Here is a 14650-nt window from a genome sequence, read left to right as displayed (position 1 = left end):
GTCAGCCTATATGTATAACAAACTCTGTGACGCAAGAGGTCAAAATTCTAAAAACGTTATTCTAAATTATAACAAATTCTGTTGCTCATATTGCAAGCAAGAGTGGAAGCACACACACAAACAGACACACAGAGCCACCAAAAACAATATTTCACTCCCACTCCATGGGGTGAAATGATAATCACAGAATTTGACAGACATAAAACCAACAAAGATGGTGGTGTTCATTATCACAGGGTTGTTTATTCAGTTCAGGATCATCTGAATGTTAATCACTGGACCTTTAAATGTTTTAATCACTATGAGGATTTGTGCGATTGTTTTGTTCTGGTAGATTCTCCTGTCTTTACGTAATATTGACGGAATTGTTATTAGTTTATTAGTATATTAGTATTTTCTGCGCAGGCACCTCAGGACTCGTAAAAACAGACCTGAAAAAAATCTCACGAAAACAGAACCCAAATTAGTTTTTTGCAAAAACAGACCCGCACATTTTATTTTCCGTAACAACAGACTGGAAAAAAAACATGTTAAAACAGACACGAAAATTTTCTTTTTTTAACGTAAAAACAGACTGAAAAAAAACATGTTAAAACAGACACGAAAATTTTCTTTTTTTAACGTAAAAACAGACTGAAAAAATGTCATAAAAACAGAGCCAAAAGAAATGTGGTAAAAACAGACCTGAAAAAAAACTCGAAAAAAACAGACCCCCCCAAAAAAAATCTTGTAAAGACAGAGCCTTTAAAAAATACTAGCACTGACATGACGTCATGGACATGGGCGGCGCTAGGACCCACTGGAATCCTGGTCACAGATAGACTTTTACAACCAGGAGTGAGAAGCTGTCGTCACTGCTGGAGTTTGGACAAAGTTCTGTCAACTATAGCTATCCGTGGCGGTAAACAGTGAGGAAATAAATATACACTTTCGCTTTAAAAGAAGCGAAATCCCACTCAGGTGTGTTCAGTTCCTCTCTCGCTGTTGTCTGTGGTCTTCCTGAAAACACCTGCGCGCCTCAGGTAACTCACCTATGAAGAAGGGGGAAGTCTCTGGAGAGTGACCGGTGAACAAGGTAAGGAAGGCCCTTTTTCTTTCAGATCACCTTCATTACGCCTGACAACGACAGTTAATTAACAGTGTAAAGGTGCAGCGGTGGACAGAGTGGTAATCTCTGCTCTATGAGGACAGGTTATAGTAGTGTGTCGCTGCTGGGAAGGGACAGATCCTACCTCTGATGTCCCTTCCTACTTTACAAACAATGACAGCGCAGGGTGAAGGACATTTACTCCATGTTAACCACGTTTCTTTTGCCCGCACCGTGTCACTGGTTAAGCTGGTGATGTTTGTATCACTGTAATTTAATCACAAAGACGTGACTATTAGGCCCGTGTTGTGACTCTTTGGCCGCTTGTTAGTGCTGGAAATGTACTGATGTTGAATGGGACACACCCATGCACGCTTCCCTGGAACATAAGCAGAGCCATCAGAAATTAAATGACACATGAGATCGCCATGATGTCTGTCTGTCACTCTGGCACAAACCTTATTGTCACCTTGATACTCCAATGGCATAATCTTAAAAAATCAGACCAGTCATGACCATTATATTTGTTTTTTTCTCTCCATCTGATCGCATATAACTGTGTTATTAAAAATAAAAAATAAAGGACACACACTAAATTGCTCCAGTGCATACATGATTTATATTCTGTCATAGAAACATATTGTGCTGGCCTATACACATCTAATATATATCATAATCTACAGACTGAAGAAAACATTTGTTTCTCACGGACCTGCACAAATATCACACAGCTATCATTTTAAATATGTTATTCAAATGAAAATGAGAATAATGATGTCAAAAGTATCATTCTCTCTCATATCGTGCAATAGCAATTTTATTTAATTTGCTGCTACCTCCTTGACCTCTATGCTAGCGCCCCGTACAGCTATTATTTTTTTTTATGCTTATTTATTTTGCACAGTAAATATATTTTACATCCACATCTGCTGTGACATGAGTATGAAAAACTATGTTAATTTCACTACAGAAGAGGCTAAAAGACCTCTGCTGTCGGGTAAAATAAAAGACGTTTATATCGGATATCAGCAAAAACGCCCAATATCGTATATATATAATACATACGATATTGGGCGTATACGATATATAAATATCGTATACTGATATATAAATATCGTATACTCAATTTCTGCCAATAGTCGTACAAAATACGACACTGAACATTAAAATATTTATGGAACTACACTTAAGTTTGTCTCTCCAATCTCAGTACACTTATACTGTATATTTTAAATAAGAAAACCATTTAATTAACATTCATATAGAATTGAAAATGTATGCACTAAAACGCAGTCAAGTTTCTTAACACAGAAATGTGTTAAGAACAGTTGTACATAAAATAAACAATGCTGATGACGAAACAGAGGCGATAAAAAGGTCGACCTGATATGATAATACACACGTGAGTCTCACGCTGCATTGCAAGTCAGTCGTTGACAGTATGCACTTGTTTTCCTTTGGTCTTTGTAAGTAAAAAAAACACCAAATGACGACATCATTTGTCAGTCATTCATACATTTGTCATTTATAAAGCGCTTTAAAAACAACAACAGCTGAAACAAAGTGCTGTACATCAGAGATAAATAAAACAAATACAATATAAAAACACAAGAGCTAATACAATAACAAACAATAAGAATAAGAATAATATATCAGTCATATAAATGTATTAAATCGCATTTTTGCAGTGGATGAACTCATCTGTTGGAGACGATCCCAAGCAAATCGAGTCCATCTGCAGACTGCAACCAGTTAAGGTAATAACTAACAAATGCATTGTGTTTTGACTCATAGCTGTGCACCAGGTTTTGTGAGTTTTTAAAAAAAAAAATAACTGAACAATATGTCAGTGAAGGGAATCTTTGAATACCACTGCTTTCTTTTTAGAATATTCAAGTACTCTCAGCAGACTCTCTGTGCTGTTCTCCCATCATCAGATAAGCACAGACAGATGCACCAATTCCATGCACAACATCTGACCCAAGGCACTTTCTCCACCTCTGAAACACTGTTGATGTTGATACACGTTTTATTTTTACATTTCACTTTACTGGAACACATCCAGGAAATATTAAATATTAAAACAGCTTCGACAGGTTACAGTGTCAAGTATTTAGTGCGACTGACCCCTAGGACGACCCTGGCTCTCTGAGAACTGGAGTGGAAACCCTAATTAATGTTCCATTTAAATGTAAATGTGTTTGTCCTACTATTGCACAGATATCTGCTGTGAAACATGTTGTATGAGTTCAATTCAGGGACATATTGCTAATATATAAGACCAACATTCAGTCACTTCATTCCAATCCAAATGCCGATGATCACAGAATTTGACATGAAGACATAAAAACTCTCTGAGAATTCTGCACAGTGCTGTGGACAAAGTACTGTATGTACAAACTCAAGGTCCTCAAGGTACTCCCCTAGAGTAATTGGCTGTTCTGGAGCTTTTTGTCCGTGTTACCCAGTAACTGGGTACTGCCGATGTTAAAGCTTGTCAAGGTTCCGATCGTCTCTGTGCAGTTCAAATCGTTTCGTTGTCTGGTGCTTTCAAGGTCATCAATCATTTATCAAACTTAAAAACCTCCAAAAAAAAGTGACCTCTTCATGCTTCAACATAAAATATTACACTTTTTTTTTTTTTGAAGCAAAGGCTTCTGAATATAAGGACCAGTGATTCCAAATGATCGCCGTTCACAGCTCTGTTCCGTGAGAAGTTCCGCGTAATATTCCAAATTGCTGAGCCTCGTTGTTTTTAACGCGCTCATTAAGGGACAAAAAAAAGCTGAATTAGCTGAAAAGTTAAATATCAGCACGAAGAGACAGAATCACCTGCTTCCTTATCACGAGGGAATCAAGTACATCACCGATGCCTGCATATCAGTAACACCGTCTACTGAAGCGGGAAACTTGGCCTTGCAGCCTCATTGAGTCAGGCATAATTATGCAGCATTCAGGAGCGCTGTATTAGCATCTTCCCCTCCCTGCCCATCCCTTCATTTGTACGTTTAGAACAAAAGCAGACAGTAAATTGCAGGGCGTGGAGGGTTGGGCTAATTGACTGGAATTTATGTACACTGTAACATGCTTAGTTGAAACACTACATTTTTTAAATCGTGTTTAATGATTGAAGCCTTTTTGGACAGAGCAGCAGATAATGATTAACTATATAGATGCTTGAGATGAGAAGTATTTCCTCACTTTATTACATGGCTTTGTAAACGTATTGTTTATGAAGGACTTTGTGATACATTGACACCAGTCACAGTAGGCACACTGATATTTAAATGGCTCAATAGACTGTTATAAAGAGCTGTAATTGTTTCTGCTAATCAGTAATATTGATTCTGTGAGCACACATTGCTGTTTGTCTTATCGTGCTATCAGACAAATGGTATCATTGGCAGATTCCTTTATGTCTCCCCGTCAGGCCCATGATTTCTTTCTGCTACTTTAAGATATTAGTTATCTTCTTTGACATAAAGTTCCGTCTGTGATTCTGCTAACTTTCCTTGGCCGCATTCTGTTTTCCTACATGAACTGAAGACTATTGTATTACCTGTATTACCAAAATGAGAGATTACACCCAAAATTAAACCCCCCGTTTAATTTATGTGCTTCAGAATATGGATTGGTCTGATATTATGGACAGTTGTGACATAGACATGTTGAAATTTGCCCTTTATTTTTTCTACAGTTTATACCCGGGGTGTCAAACTCTTTATAGTTCTGGGGTCACATACAGCAACATTGGATCTAAAGTGAGTCAGACCTGTAAAATAACAGCATAATTATCTTTAGATAACAAGAACTCTTCTTTACAAAACATATTATGAGCAACCTGAAATTTCTTGAGAAAATAAAGTGGAATTTTAACAGTACTGTGCCTACGTTTACCATTTACACATAGTTGTTAGTTGTATAGTTGGCATTATTTAGCTTTGATTGTTTGATTATCACTTTATGAAGCACAGGTTAGTTGGTGATGACTAAATCCTGTTCCTCTTTAAATGTCAGATGTTTACATACCAAGTTCACCCCTGGTTGCCGGTTCGAGTCCCCATCAGGTCAAAGGCTGGGGTTCCCCTGAGTAAAGGTTCACAGTTTCTCATTGCTCATTCTAACTGGACAATCTAAATCAACCCCGGCCACAAGGGGGCCACATCCAGTGTGCTCCTTGTGCCGGTCACATGTCCAGATAAATGGGAGGGTTGCATTAAAAAACCTCTGCCAAATCGAATATGTGGATCATCTGCTGTGGCGACCCCTAGAGAGGGAGAAGCTGAAAGACAAGAAAAATAATATTTGAGCACTGGCTTAAATGTTCACTTTGAGTGTGTTGTGATGCATAACATGCAAGAATCACACCTCCAAGGTTGCTATACTGTAACTGCATAGAGTGCAATGTAGGGCCATTTTAAAATTTGGACAAGTTACTAGAGCTGAACCACTTTTTCCATTAACGAGGACTGAGTGTTTAATAAAATGTTATCCTTATACCAGTTTAATAAAATCGGTATTTGACAAAATACGAGAAAATCGATTATGAAAATAACTGTTAGTTGCAGCTCCAATCCTGTGCACTCTTCAGGTTTTAATAAAATTTTAACATACCTTAATTCATTAAACAAGCACCACTGACACACTCACACACACACACACACACACACACAGACAGACACGTGTGTTAGGCCTCGTCTTCTTCATCTCTTTGTACTCTGGTGACTTACTTAATATCTGGAGACAGACAATCACAAGCGCTGTTAAACAGCTCGCTGCATACTAATTGACTCACTGACGCTGATGAGATTGATTCTCAGGTATTTAATTTTATATCGAATGACAACACAATGTTGATATGTGATACCACAAAAGTATTGTAGGTAAGTCTAATACCCAGCCCTATCAATGACACCCAGTTAAAAAAAAAAAATATATATATATATATATATGTATGTATTTATATACATATTCCCTGTCAAGTCATATGTTTACATGATTGTCTTTGCGCTTCTAAATACCATGTTTCTGTTCATAGGTGGAGTGAGTCATTCCTCTCAGTATGCATTTGTCATGTTAGGACATGTGTGGACCAACCACTGCACTTGTTTTCTCATAACCTGTTTTCTCACCATACTATCGCACTGCTACTGTCTAACTCCTGCTAAAAAAGCTGCTCTGTTTGCACCTTTTGTTGTTTTAATAACAACCTCAATGAGCATTAAAAGTCATTTTTTTCTTACTCTGTTACTTTTATACCTGATCGTGTGAAAACCAAAATGACTAATTTCACACTTTAGTTGAATGATGAGGTTCTCACAGCAGTCCCGTTAGAATCTGTTTGGAGTTCTTTATCTCTGGTATCCTGTCACTGTTGTGATGCTCATCTGTGTTGCAGTTTGTCCTTCAGGGATGTGCTCGAGTCGAGGAATATGTGGCAGGAACAACGACGGAGAGAACAGGTCCTCCAGGACACAGGGCACCAGTTCAGGCGCCCACTACGCCCTGTGCGCCCTGGGAGTTGGACTGATTGCCCTGGGTGTTGTCATGATTGTGTGGACGGTGATACCAATGGACGGAGAGGCCTCGAGTGGGTCCACCACTCTGTCAGGCAACTCCACAGACCCTGAGAATGGAGACGAGGAAGAATCGGATCACACAAAGTCTTCGTCGGTGGCTATGGTGCTGGTTGGAGTTGGCGCAGCCATGCTTCTCTTGTCCATCTGCCTCGGAGTGAGGAACAAGAGGAGAGCACGCAACAGAAGTGACGAGCCTGCGGCAATAAACACCCCCTTCATGGAGCATGTGGCTGGGCAGCAGGAAGAGTGAGTGATTTACACTTTTACTTTTGTTCCATTATTTTATTTAGCCTTTAATACTAAATTGGAAATAAGCTACAGAAATGTATTGGTTTTTTTTGGGGGGTAGGGTTCAACTCTACACAGCTCCGTCCGCGTCTGTCAGTGTAACAGTGCTTATATCATATAAGTTATAAGTTAATTCTTTTATGTCAAGACAGGTTGGAGTCTGAGTGAAAACACAACGAGGTGTCCATGGAAAGTTTCACAAGTGAACTCTACTTCTCAAAAAACCTTGATGTTCAGCACTTTGATGGGATAAATGCCCCTTGCCACCTTATTTGCCCATGTGGGGCCACTGTATTCACAAACAAGTCCTCAGTTAGGTCTGATAGTATTGCTTGACAGAGCCCATTTTAGGCGACTAAGGACGCAAGAAACCAATAACATTCCATCATTTTTGTTCACAAAAGAGAGGCTGAATAATAACAACAACAGTCACACACTGCAGCTTTAAACCCCACTTATGGACTTCTGCTGAGACGGACAGGATAAATGTGCAGCAACACACAGAAACAGCAATGATCACTGTTTGATCACAATGAAAATGTGTGCCATATTGTGTGAGATGAAAGATGGCATCATCTCATAAATAATACCTTTGTAGAAAACAACAAAAAAAGAATAGTTTATCTGTCTCTGTCTGGATCACATCCCATGCTGGAGGTCACCTCTTTGTTTACATTCTTTTCCAGACCTGTGGATCGACCCTCATACAACGTGCCGAGCTACGACGAGGTCGTAAGTAGCGGCAACTACCCCGTCCGTCAGAGCAACCTCCGCCAGAGCACCTCCCAGCTGCCGTCTTACGAGGACATCATAGAAGCTGTGGAAAATGAGGGACGAGAGCCCACAAACAATCCCACTGAGGACACCCCCCTGAACGAGGCCACGGCAGCTTCCCCGCAGCCTGCTGCCGAGGCCCAGGCCGACCCCCCTGGCCTCACACCAAACCCCAGCTTGCCCACTCGCAGCGCCAGCCGGGCAAGCCGCTTACTGCGCCCCCTGCGGGTGAGGAGGATCAAGTCGGACAAATTGCACCTGAAAGACTTCCGTCTCCAAATCCGCAGCCCCACACAGAATCCAGTCACCATTGAACCCATCACCCCGCCTCCAGGCTATGAAAACAAGATGCCAGAATTACAATAGGAAGTCTGCGTCATCTCTCCTCTAAACGTCTGGTGAATATCTCTTTTGTTAAATGGACGGATGACTTAACCAGTGAATAACATTTTTAAACTCCATTTTCAAGGTTGGAATTTAAGGTACTGTAACTGTTGTAAAACATTGGACACCCTTTCTGTTATATTTAGTAGTCAGTTGTATTATTTTTTTTCCTCCTTACCTGTAATTATTGTTGTATTTTGGAATCTATCGCTTGTGTTGGGGGGGGGGGGGGGGGCTGGAGGTTATTCAGTGGTACAAAGTGTCGCCTTTTTTGTGATTTCTATGTGAAGAAAATACACCATGGCCAAAAAATATTGTGATTTAACCGTTTGTGTTTTTTAATGTCTTGTCTAAAACAGGCTCAAATGACATATCAATTTTAATAATAGTTAATTAAAAGTTTGAATATTTTTTATTTTCATGTATAGGTTTTTGTTTCAAAATGTCAGTGAAAGATCGGCAACTGTAAAGTTATTATATCTGATTGGTTTTATATATATATACGTGTGTGTGTATATATATGTGTATATATATATATATATGTATGTATATCAAGGACAAATAGATCTGCTGTATACAAATGAAACAATTTAATTCAAACACTCAAAACACAGACATGTTACTGCTGCATTTTCTAATGAGTGCTGTTAAGCCCAAGAGAAGTGTATTTATTTTGGAAAGAGATCAATATTGTCTTTGTACTTTCAGTTAATAAAATCTGACTGTATTATTTGATTTGGTTTCTTCTTTTTGGAACTGATTAATTCCCTATTTGATTTGATGCCCTTTCATCATGTTTTTACATTTGCATTAGTTGATTCTTAATGACTCCTAGTGGTCAAATACGGTAAAAGACTAAAGTGAGCCTGAACAGAGCTGGTTCCCAAGATTAAGTAAAAACAGGAAAATAGAACATTGGTGGGAAACTATTGCCTATATATGGATGTAAGGAGTTGTTTTAAATAATAAATATATAGTTATATAGACAGGCATCTTATAATACAACCTCCTCTGGTGGTTTATCACATTTTACTTGTTTCACTAATTTAATGTGACTTGTTTTGTTTTGTTAAAAGTTTCAAAGTTTCCAATTTTGAGAGATTGTGTGGTAATGAAACCTGACTATTGCCAAAGCCTCTCACAAAACAAGTTTGAAATCAGTTGATTGAATTAAAAATGAGATAAAAATGTGGAATAATTAAAGATTATGTTTTACTCCTGAATGAAAAGAGAATAACAAACATTTACCATTTAATAGCAGTGATGTCTTGTGTCTCAAAAGGGTGTTGCACAGTGCATCATCGGTATGATATGGAATGATATAGATTATATCACAATATATAGTTATTGAATGAATGCCCTTAGATATCAGGGAAGCCAGCTCACTAGATATTTTTAAAAGAAGACTTAAAACTTATCTTTTTACTCAACTAGCTCCTCTTTATTCCACCCTGTGTTGTGTTTTATTTGCATTTTTTTAGTTTATTTTAAAATTAAAGGGATTTAAGGGACTCAAGCCTTTTCCTATTTTATTCCACCCGGTGTTGTATTTTACGGATTTTGTTTTATTTCAAGGTTAAAACAGGGTTTTTGACTTTTTTGACTTTTCCCTTTCAATTATTTAATTTTTATTTTCCTTTTATTGTGAAGCACTTTTGTGCTGCAATCCTTGTATGAAAGGTGCTATGCAAATCATAAAGTTTATTATTTTTATAATATGTCTGTGAAGGTTCTCTGTCATCCAGATCATAGTCATCATCTTCACTTGTTATCTGTTGGTGACTGGTAACTGCTGGATATGGCATAATAACATATATATGTAAAATATACAGATATATAACATATATAGATAATGTAGAGTAAGTTTAAGTCAGTTACATGTTTGCATTAAATGTGCTAGATATGAAATGGATTCTATTATTCTTTTTAATGTAAAGTCTTGATTTGTAAAGACACTTAAAATTCGTCTCCATTACAATTTCTTCATTCAAATCAACCGTTTTGCTAAAGGAACATAAAAACAATGCTGTCTAAGCATTTAATGTAGTTTATTTGTATATTCCCAGCACCAAATAGACTTTCCTAATCTCCACCCTCGCATCAGTTGAAATGGATTTTTTTGTTTCCTGCTTTTTCTTTTTTCTATTCTTTTCTCTTTCTTTTTTTTTTTTCTATGTGCAGCTGCCATGAAGCAGAGGGAGGAACAGCTGGCTGAGGGAAGAGCCGGCCCGGGGAGTCAGTCACATTCCTGGCTGGGATTCAATGACTGAACCAGACACAAACAAACAGGGAGGGCGAGAGAGAGAGAGAGAGAGAGAGAGAGAGAGAGAGACTCACACATTGAGTGAGAGAGGGGAGACAGACTGAGTGTAGACTACGCCAGACTGAGCAGACGAAGCATTTTTCAGGCTCACATTTTGGAGTGCGTAAAACCACAGGAGTGCGTAGAAACACAGGAACCCGTGATTGTGCGTTGGATAATAAGGATTTTTCAATCTCGTCGGAGTTGTCGACTTTAATTCCGCGTGTTTTTTTAGAAACTACCTCTATGAATTCAGCAACCTTCAGTTTTCTGAATGGACGCGCTGGGAAGCTTCTCCGGTGACATGGAAATGCGTGTTGCTGACCGTGTGGCCGGATGCTGAGGACGCCTGACGCCGATAAGTCAGATCCATCTTTCATTTTGAGTTTTGGACTCTCACTTCCCAGCGGCTACAACATGGAGGGTACGAGCTTTCAGCCCCATCCCGGACTTCAACAAACTCTGAAGCAATTTCACCTCAGCTCCATGCGCTCTCTGGGTGGACCGGCGGCGTTCTCCGCTCGGTGGCACCAGGACTCGCTCTTCGCTAAAGATGGAAAGTCCGCGGAGATGGTGCTCTCGCTGCCGCCGCAGACACCTCCGGTGATGTCTGGGCCACTTTTCATCCCGTCCGACCGCTCCACGGAGAGGTGCGAGACGGTGTTGGAGCGAGAGCCCATCTCCTGTTTCGCGGTCGGCGGCGAGAAGCGACTCTGCCTGCCGCAGATCCTCAACAGCGTCCTGAGAGATTTCTCCCTCCAGCAGATCAACTCCGTGTGCGACGACCTGCACATCTACTGCTCCAGGTGCACGGCGGACCAGCTGGAGATCCTCAAAGTGGTCGGGATCCTGCCCTTCTCGGCTCCGTCCTGCGGGCTGATCACGCAGACGGATGCTGAGCGCCTCTGCAACGCGCTCATCTACGGCGGTACGTATCCCCCTCACTGCAACAAGGAGTTCGGCTCCTTGGAGTTTGAGCGAAGCGAGAAAAGCTTCAAAGTCTACCACGAATGTTTCGGCCGCTGTAAAGGCTTGTTCGTCCCGGAACTGTACACCGGCCCGAGTGCAGCCTGCGTCCAGTGCATGGACTGCAGGCTCATGTTCCCACCTCACAAGTTTGTGGTGCACAGTCACAAGAGACTCGAGAACCGGACAGTCCACTGGGGTTTCGATTCCGCCAACTGGCGGGCCTATGTGCTCTTAGACCCGGACTACAGCGCGGAGGAGAAGAGTCTTGTGGAGCAGCTGCTGAAAGAGTTAAAAGGAAAATATGATGTGACGCGCAAGCTGTCCAGTAAATCCTGCAGAGTAAGTCTGTTCAACTTTTCTTTTTTAGTGAATACATTGGAGTATTTTAATGCTACTGTTATTGTTGAATATTGCATTAGCCTCAGGCCTTCAACAACAACTGCATTCATTATCCTTCATTTCCAGAGGCCTTCCCTCTCATTAGGTCCTGTGTCTGCTCTGATTGATTGCTCATAGCCAAGTGTCTCCAGTCTTATTAGGACCCCCCATACACACACATAACCAAACTGTTCTAATGCAAATCACATGTCATATCATCTCTTCCTGCTGTGGAAAATAAGCCACACTAGCATATCACATAATGTGTGACAGTAAAGCCTTCAACCATCACCTAACACTCCTGAGCATCCATACTATCCTCTTAAACTACCCCCCACCTGACCCCCAGGGTTGGCCAAGGGCATCTGCATTATGATAAATGAAGTCGTGATGATAAATTTTAATAGGTTCGAGGGGGTACGGGAGGCCATTATGGTGCCATGAGGTGGGGAAGGTGAATGAATGAGATTTAAGATATGAAAATGTGTTGGATATAAGATATGCGTTGGTCTCCCAGCCTCCTCTCATGCATGGGTCAGAGATGTTTAGTATGGACAAAGGGGATGGGATACGAGGTGGCTGTTTCTCCGTCACAGAGCAGCTGCTGTGTGGGACTCAGCTAATGACTGGACATCTCTGTGTGCATCACCATGGTGCTGCTCCATCATGAACAGGCACCAGGAGATGTCGTCTCACAGGGAAGCTGCAAAAACGTCCTCGAGCAGTGTTGTCATCTCAAATTTGGAAATTTGGAAGGGTTCTGGACAGTCAGAAGAGATGAAGTTGAATTTCCTTCAATTATCAATACAACAATGGTTCAGTTGTGAACTACAACTTAAACGTGCCTGAACACACCACCAGTGATATGTGTGCGCACCTGGAGACACGGCATATCATTTGTGCCGTATAGAATTTCTAAAGCACTGTTAACTGGTTTCTTCAGCCTTATCATGATAATTATTGTATATATATATATATATATATATATATATATTTATTTATATCAACTGATTTGAAAACTTTTCAATTGTGATAATGTCTTATCGCCCCAGCCTTATCGCAGCTTCAGTGATTTTGTACTTTAGTTAAGAAATGTTTGGGTTAAGCTCGTGAATGCGAAATTCCAAAGCTGATTTATATCACGTTTCCTCACAGACTTCCTAACAAAATCAGTGTACAGGCTAAAAATAACTGTCTGTAGGCCTGCTCTTCACCATTCACCATATATATATATATATATATATATATATATATATATATATATATATATATATATATATATATACAGTATATGTATATACTGTATATTCTCAAAATGGTGAAGTCCTGCACAGACAGCCTTTCAGTGTGTGTGTGTGTGTGTGTGTGTGATATACACATGGCCTGAGCATCATTGAGAGAGTGTATATAGGGGATGGGGAGGGGGGGCAGTTGCGTGTTTGCTGTGGTTCACTGTCAGTTGTGTCCCAGTTAGCAGACATGCCTGCTCCTCTGGGAGCAGCACACCAGCGCTCCCCCCCCCCATACATCAGCCTGACAGCCTGAAAGGCCGAACTGGGGCTTGTAGACTGCGCTTGGCTCAGCTTACCCATGAAACAAAAACTCAACGTTATCAGTCTCCCTCAGCCTCCCTCTGATGTCAGAGTGTTTTATTAATAAGTGCAAGCCTCGAAGGTTACCTCCTCTGCCTGTATCATCTGTCTAGACTCCCATCTGATCTACTGTACCTTGTGGCTGTTGCACAAGCAGCACAACCCCCAAGAACTAATCTGAAGATATTTGTTGATGTCACATACTGTATATTTATTTTTTTTCAAAGGAGGTTTTTCTGGAGATATATAAATGCCAGTATCTATTATTTATTCTACGTATTGAGTTTTTATTGCTAAATTGTGAGCATAGGACAGGACTTTTTTTTTTTTTTTTTAACTGCAACCTCCTCACAAAATCAGGAGTTGGATCAGAGGCTTTTGTGTCTGTTCTGCCTGAAATCCAGCATTTGGTCATTTAGGCCTTTGCTTAATGTGCAGATGAGGGCAGACTCTTTCATTCAGAAGATGCAGGGTGTGTGAGCCAGGCCTTGACATGTGTTGTCAAAGGGCCATAACCCCTGACCTCTCCCCAAAGACACTGACCCTGCCTTCCCCCATTCTTTTCACACCATCCAATCAAATGCTCCAGTGTCCAGTCCACTGGCCAGATGGCTGTCTGATAAAGGAGAGAGGGATATGCAGTGGACAGATAACAAACACTCACAATTGCAGCTTGATTTCCAAAAAAAAAAAAAAAGTAATTTTCAGTGTTTGTTACAGTAGACACTGTGAAATCAAAGAAAATTACTAAATTAAAATTGACTGCATTCAAATGTTAACTCTGGGATTAGCCTCAAAATCGTCATAAAAGAGGATTGAAGTTGCAAACTTCAGGCAATGCAATCCGTCATCTGGCGATTTGGAGAGCAGGAAGGGTCTCTGGAGGACTGTGTGGGCCCTTCTTAATGGAATGGATATTAAAGCCATTCATCTGAGGCCAATTTAAGCGATTTCTCATCCCTTTGTTCTCCTCACTCAATGAAATATCACCTCACACCTGGTGCAAACTAATCAATGGTGTGTCAAAGGGTGGACGGTTGTGTGTTTTTTGGTTAATAGTAGTGAAAAATGTCTGTACTTGTCTACAGTGTGTAGTAGCTGTGTGTCAACATGTACGTGTAGGTGTCGTGGCTGACTATATGAGCGTGTTTGCGTGTAAACAGGCGAGTGTAATGACTGGATCAGCTGTGCAAGCCAGATTAAAGTGAGCTCACTGCCAGCTCATTTCCATTCCCATCTGTCTGTTGACCTCTGCGAAGCCATGAAAGCTGACGTGGTGCATCCTTTAGGTTCTTGA

The 14650-nt window shown here is 40.5% G+C and overlaps 2 protein-coding genes across 3 annotated transcripts in view; both read left to right on the top strand.

The window, feature by feature from the left end:
- Positions 1 to 798: 798 nt before the first annotated feature.
- tmem51b (transmembrane protein 51b) lies at positions 799 to 8341 on the top strand. 2 transcript variants are annotated; one of them, XM_058632905.1, is made up of 4 exons: positions 799 to 1075; positions 2776 to 2844; positions 6486 to 6912; positions 7641 to 8341. In XM_058632905.1, exons 3-4 carry the CDS (start codon positions 6500 to 6502, stop codon positions 8092 to 8094), a joined length of 867 nt encoding a protein of 288 aa, XP_058488888.1. In that variant the 5' UTR covers positions 799 to 1075; positions 2776 to 2844; positions 6486 to 6499; the 3' UTR covers positions 8095 to 8341. The 2 variants fall into 2 exon arrangements, with proteins under 2 accessions (XP_058488888.1, XP_058488889.1); XM_058632906.1 differs by lacking the exon at positions 2776 to 2844.
- A 1990-nt stretch (positions 8342 to 10331) lies between these two features.
- The window catches only part of skib (v-ski avian sarcoma viral oncogene homolog b), a 29385-nt gene continuing 25066 nt past the window's right edge, over positions 10332 to 14650 (top strand). Inside the window, exon 1 of the mRNA XM_058631303.1 lies at positions 10332 to 11722. Coding sequence (XP_058487286.1) covers positions 10751 to 11722 — 972 coding nt within the window. The 5' untranslated portion in view covers positions 10332 to 10750. The remainder of the gene's footprint in view (positions 11723 to 14650) is intronic.

The sequence above is a fragment of the Solea solea genome, chromosome 6 (genome assembly GCF_958295425.1).
Source record: "Solea solea chromosome 6, fSolSol10.1, whole genome shotgun sequence".
Classification (NCBI taxonomy): domain Eukaryota; kingdom Metazoa; phylum Chordata; class Actinopteri; order Pleuronectiformes; family Soleidae; genus Solea; species Solea solea.
The sequence above is the reverse complement of the archived record's forward strand: the minus strand, read 5'-3'. Positions and strand labels throughout refer to the sequence as shown.

Bases quoted from the DNA above. Each gene is read 5' to 3' on its own strand.
- tmem51b (XM_058632906.1), top strand. From the start codon at position 6,500: ATGTGCTCGAGTCGAGGAATATGTGGCAGGAACAACGACGGAGAGAAC. The intron at 6,913-7,640 runs GTGAGTGATTTA...ATTCTTTTCCAG, and splicing joins GTGGCTGGGCAGCAGGAAGA to ACCTGTGGATCGACCCTCAT.